Genomic DNA, 5,841 nt, shown 5'->3' with positions numbered 1-5,841 from the left:
GGGGTGGAGGTTGGCATGGATAGGACAGAGGGGTCAGGCAGAGCCAGGGGCACCCCAGGCCTCGCTCCTCAACCGCAGATGAATTCCTGTCCAGTCTGGAGAGCTATGAGATCGCCTTCCCTACCCGCGTGGACCACAACGGGGCCCTGCTGGCCTTGCGGAGGCAGCGCAGGGCCACGCCCACCACAGCCGAGCCCCGCCTCTTCTACAAAGTGGCGGCGCCCAGCACCCACTTCCTGCTGAACCTGACCCGCAGCCCCCTGCTCCTGGCCGGCCACGTCTCCGTGGAGTACTGGACACGTGAGGGCCTGGCCTGGCAGAGGGCAGCCCGGGCCCACTGCCTCTACGCCGGGCACCTGCAGGGCCAGGTCGACAGCTCCCACGTGGCTATCAGCACCTGTGGCGGCCTGGTGAGCTGAGGATTGTGGAAAGCGGGGACAGCCCACGCCTGGGGCATCAGCGGAGAGACAGTAGTAGGACCCTTTTAAAGTGGGAGCTGAGGGCTGGAGATTTGGCTCAGTGGTTCCACCTCTGGCCTCGCAAGTACAAGGGCCGGAGTTCAATCCCCGGTACCAAAAAAAAATAAAAAGGACTAAAATGCAATAAGTACTTGTACCAATCCCCCATGATGAATGCATTTGTTATTTATCACAAATAGATACTCTGGGAGGCTGAAGCAGGAGGATCACAGGTTCCAGCCGAGCCTGGGCAATTTTGTGATTCACCAAGATCTTTACTTCAGAGTCAAAACAAAAAGGGCTGTGAGTGCAGCTCTCAGTACAAAGATCTCGGGCTCATCCCTGCTACCAAAGAAAGGGGAAAGGGAAGAGAAAGGAAAGAGGGAAGGAGGGAAATTAGAAAAGAAATAGCAAAGCAGACTCGGCGTGGTAGGAGGGATTGTGAAGAAGGAGACGGGCTTCTCCAGGGCCCCAGGAGCCAGGCGCTCACCCTGCTTTCTGTCCCCAGCACGGCCTGATTGTGTCTGACCATGAAGAGTACCTGATCGAGCCCCTGTACAGTGGGTCCCAGGGCCCCCGCGGCCCAGAGGAAGGCGGCCCACATGTGGTCTACAAGCGCTCCTCTCTGCGCCACCCCCACCTGGATACAGCCTGCGGGGTGCGAGGTACCCGTCTCTCTGGGCTGGGCGCAGGGGACCAGACACCCACCCCTGGGGCCGGGTTGGTAGGGACATGGGGTGGAGTCACGGGCAGCTTGGGAGTGGTGTCCGTCTACACAGCGAAGGTGGGGCCCAGGGACATCTACCACGTGGGTTAATCCGTGGTTCAGCAGTGAGTCCAACGGCCAGGCGTGCGTCCCGGTGTAAAGACATTGCGTCCCTGGGGTTACTGCCCCATCACACGGCTGAGCGGCAGAGAAGCCCCAGAGGTTGTGCAGTCCTGAGGGTTCAGGTGGATGTGAGCCCAAGCATCGGGGGGGACCGGCAGACTGGAAAGACAATTCCCAGTGTAATCGACCGTGCACTTAGAAAGCAGGTTAGTGGGAAAGAGAGGCAGACATTGAAAGAATCATACTTTACAGCCAGGCGTGGTGGCACACACACCTGTGGTGCCAGCACTCGGGAGGCTGAAGCAGGAAGATCCCTGCGAGCTCAAGGCCAGCCTGGGCGACATAGTTCAGAGCCAGCCTGAACTGCAATTCTCAAAAGAAAAAAAGAAAAACAGTTGTTGGTAGGACAGTCTGGCTACGGGGCAGACAGTGGGGTCGTTGGGGACGTGACTGCAACGTTGCCAGTTTATAAACCGCCTAGTTGTAGGAGCTCGCGGTCCAGCCAGTGAGACAGGCTCCTCCACACCCGTACCCCCGGACAGTGTGATTGTAGAGGTTCGTGTCACGACGGGACACTGGGCGGCTCTTTGGGCAGCGCCTCTGTAGTGGGGCATCGGTGAAGTTGTGGTTTTCTTCAGCTCGAGTTTGAGATGAGACAGACAGACCGGCGTTGACCGAGCATTCAAGTTAAGGGACGTTGTAGAATCAGGGACAACATTACTGGATGCGTCTTTGCAAAGGAGGTGTCCCGCAGCCTGGGTGGGCAGGCAGACCGTAGAGTAATTGGACAGCAAGCAAGATCAGGCAGCCGGCTGAGCATGCTGTCATCCTAGTACTCTGGGAGGCTGAGGCAGGAGGACTGCAAGTCGGAGCCCCGCCTGGGCAACAGCCAGTTAGCGAGGCTCTATCTCCAAATAAAACAGGCTGGGGCGTAGCTCAGTGAGAAGGCCCCGCGTTCCAAGTCCAAAACCACAAAGAAAACAAATCCGGCAGCAGAATGAGCTCTGTCCAGACTGAGGCAGGAGGGAGAGCCAGCAAGGAGGGGTTTACGAGTGCTCAGTGGGGTCGTAACTGCCGCTGGGTCCCCCAGACGAGAAGCCGTGGAAGGGGCGGCCGTGGTGGCTGCGCACCCTGAAGCCGCCGCCTGCCAGACCGCCCAGGAATGACACGGAGAGGGGCCAGCTGGGCCCTAAGCGCTCCGTCAGCCGAGAGCACTTCGTGGAGACCCTGGTGGTGGCGGACAAGATGATGGTGGCCTACCACGGGCGCCGAGACGTGGAACAGTACGTGCTGGCCATCATGAACATTGTAAGTGCCTCCCCCTTCCTGCGCCGAGCCCTGGGAAGTCGGGAGAATGGACGTCACCGTCGTCCCACCCCAGAGCGGGGCAGCGGTGGAGGCAAAGCTCGAGAGCCACATGTGGCCCTGTGAGCGGAGAGGGAAGCGGAGCTTTGGTCCCAGCTCTGCCCTCCTTCTCCGCGACACCCTTTGGCCTCCGCTTGCCCACCTGTAAAGTGGAAAGCGCCCGCTCCCTAGGCAAAGGGGCAGCCAGTTGGCGGCATTGTACTCGGTGCGTCGCACATGATAGTTTCCTGTATGGTTTTTGTTTGTTTCTTTTGGTACCAGGGATCGAACTCAGATCCTTGCACTTGCGAGGCAGGCGGGGCGGAACCACTGAGCTAATTACCCGGCCCTGTATCCTATATGTCTTTCGTTTCTATAAAAACAAACGTGTACCAGGGATGGCGGTTCGCACCTGTCATTCCAGCACTGTGGGAGGCTGAGGCAGGAGGATTGCAAGTTAGAACCCAGCCTGGATGATTTAGTAACTTAGCTGAGACCGTGCGACCAGAATCATGGGAAGAATTAAATTCGTGAACCAGAGTACCCTGCACAGGCCATGTGAACCGTTTCTTCATTGTTGTTGAGGCCACAGTGTCAAGGAAAACTGTCCAGACACACTCAGCACAGCTGTGACTCTTTCTCCAATATTTCTCATCCGAAGTTGGTTGAATTCACAGATATGGAAGGCCAAGCTCTGTATCCTCACCCTCATCTTAGGAAAATGGAATTATGAAGGTCTCTACTGCCAGGCACAGTGGCCCAAATCTGTCATCCCAGCATTCTGGGAGGCTGAGGCAGGAGGATCTAAAGTTCAAGCCTACCCTGGGCAATTTAGCAACTTAGAGAGGCCTTGTCTCAAAGAAAAAAAATTAAAAATGGCTGAGGATGGAGCTCAGTGTGAAGGTTCTGGGTTTAATCCCTAATACTGGAAAAAAAAAAAAAACAAACACTAATGGGCAGAGAGTAAGGGTCGGCGGGAAGAAAGCCAGCAGAACACTGATTGGCAGGCAGTAGAGAGGTCAGTGGCCCGAGGTGCGGCAGTGACACTGACTTACAGGACTGCTCCACCCAGCCCTGTCCGCCTCCCTCCCTGGGGCTGTGACAGTTTTGTAAAACCTGCCAGCAATCCAGGGAGTTTCCAGACAAGACAATAACAGCCCAGGGCTCCGAGACAGCCTGGTCTCCGTCCTCCTCTGTACCCATGTATCCCCCGGCCGGGCCACTCCCTGCCTCCCCTGACCGCTGCCTCAAGTCTTCCGCCCCCACAGCTCCTCCTTCCGGTGTGAACGTTTAATTGGTACCCTGAGCCAGCTGTGGAGCAGGGCCAGACGGGCAGGGACACTGAGGACAGCCGGGGCATGAGCCGGGGCTGGAAGACGTTTAGACGGATCCCTGGGTCAGGGCAGTCAGGGAGGAACATCCGGTCAGCAGCCCAGGTCAGAGTATGGCTTGTGGCATCATCAGTTGGATCTCTGTGTCAGTTTTCTCATCTGTAAAACAAATTAAAACAGGAAGCTGGGCCTGGTGGCTCATACCTGTAATCCCAGCACTCAGGGAGGCTAAGGCAGGGGGATCCCAAGTTCTAACTCAGGCTGGGCAACTTAGTGACTTACTGAGACCCTGTCTCAAATTATAAAAGCGCTGGGGACGTAGCTCAGTGCAGAGACCCTCGGTTCAGTCCCCAGTACCATAAAAAAATAGTCAGTTAAATTAAATAGTACCTACCTGGGCCAGGGATTTAACTCAGCGGTTCTGCTGCCTGCCTTAGAGGCACAAGGACCCCAGTTCTATCCCTGGTACCAATAAATAAATGAAATAAAATAAATAGTACCTACCTAGGAAATGATGTAATGGGCTTAGCCTAAGATCCAGGATATAGTAGCTGCTTAATTAAAGCAAGCACTGTTACCGTGTTCACTTTTTGTTCCCCGTTCTGGGCTCCTCTTAAGACTCGGTCTCTCTTGTTTCTTGGAGGTCAGGTTGCCAAACTTTTCCAGGACTCAAGTCTGGGAAACATCGTTAACATCCTGGTAACCCGGCTCATCCTGCTCACGGAGGATCAGGTGCGGGGCGGGCAGGTGGCACCCCCACCCTGCCATCTCAGGGTGGCGGGCACCGCACACCTCACTCTGTCGGTCCTCAGCCCACCCTGGAGATCACTCACCATGCCGGCAAATCCCTGGACAGCTTCTGTAAGTGGCAGAAATCCATCGTGAACCACAGCGGGCACGGAAACGCCATTCCGGAGAACGGTGTGGCCAATCATGACACGGCGGTGCTCATTACACGGTGAGGGCTCCCCGGGGGCCCGGGTGGACGGAGCCCAGCAGGGTCTGAGTCAGGGGCTCCCATGTGCTGGGGGATGGGAAAGACTGCTGTGCCCCTGAGGCTATGGGAGAGGGGCATCGGGCCGCCTGGGGACCCTGCGCTCCACCCGGTAACTCGTGTGCCCCTTAGTGTCCCCAAGGCCAGCCGATTGGCCTCAGCTGGGTCATAGCAAGAAGCTTCGGGTGAGAGGCAGGTGACACCACCTAGGCAGGACTCGAACTCAGAGCCAGGCACAGTGGCATCGTGGGGCTGGGGGGGCAGCGGTCTCCTCACCCCCCACCTTCTCTGCACAGCTATGACATCTGCATCTACAAGAACAAGCCCTGTGGCACGCTAGGTACTGCTGTCCCGAGGTCAGAGGGTGGCTTCGCCCCTGGGGTGAGACCTGGGGTGGGGGAGGGCCCGGCATCTCGGCCTCCCAGACCCGCACGGTGCCGTCCCCCAGGCCTGGCCCCCGTGGGCGGGATGTGTGAGCGCGAGAGAAGCTGCAGTATCAACGAGGACATCGGCCTGGCCACGGCGTTCACCATCGCCCACGAGATCGGGCACACGTGAGGCCAGGACGCGCGGGGCGGGCAGGAGGTGGGAGGTGCGGGCGGGAAGTGCCCGGAAGAGCTGACAGCCCTCTCCCCAGGTTCGGCATGAACCACGACGGCGTGGGCAACAGCTGTGGGGCCCGCGGCCAGGACCCGGCCAAGCTGATGGCCGCCCACATCACCATGAAGACCAACCCGTTCGTGTGGTCCTCCTGCAGCCGCGACTACATCACCAGCTTCCTGGAGTGAGCTGGGGTCACGGGCACCCGGGGGGACCTCGGAATCAGCACTGCCTCGCACCCCCACCCAGCTGGGTGTCCCCGGAGCTCTCGGCTGAAGCCCCTGG

The 5,841-nt window shown here is 58.2% G+C and overlaps 1 protein-coding gene across 1 annotated transcript in view; it reads left to right on the top strand.

The window, feature by feature from the left end:
• The window catches only part of Adamts10 (ADAM metallopeptidase with thrombospondin type 1 motif 10), an 18,105-nt gene that overhangs the window by 3,192 nt on the left and 9,072 nt on the right, over positions 1 to 5,841 (top strand). Inside the window, exons 4-11 of the mRNA XM_033759422.1 lie at positions 79 to 410; positions 967 to 1,123; positions 2,378 to 2,595; positions 4,611 to 4,694; positions 4,775 to 4,920; positions 5,253 to 5,296; positions 5,405 to 5,510; positions 5,594 to 5,740. Of these exons, the coding sequence (XP_033615313.1) occupies positions 79 to 410; positions 967 to 1,123; positions 2,378 to 2,595; positions 4,611 to 4,694; positions 4,775 to 4,920; positions 5,253 to 5,296; positions 5,405 to 5,510; positions 5,594 to 5,740 (1,234 nt within the window). The remainder of the gene's footprint in view (positions 1 to 78; positions 411 to 966; positions 1,124 to 2,377; positions 2,596 to 4,610; positions 4,695 to 4,774; positions 4,921 to 5,252; positions 5,297 to 5,404; positions 5,511 to 5,593; positions 5,741 to 5,841) is intronic.

This window comes from Fukomys damarensis, unplaced genomic scaffold (assembly GCF_012274545.1).
Source record: "Fukomys damarensis isolate Sample0158 unplaced genomic scaffold, DMR_v1.0_HiC HiC_scaffold_37, whole genome shotgun sequence".
Classification (NCBI taxonomy): Eukaryota; Metazoa; Chordata; class Mammalia; order Rodentia; family Bathyergidae; genus Fukomys; species Fukomys damarensis.
This window is presented reverse-complemented; position numbering and strand designations above follow the sequence as displayed.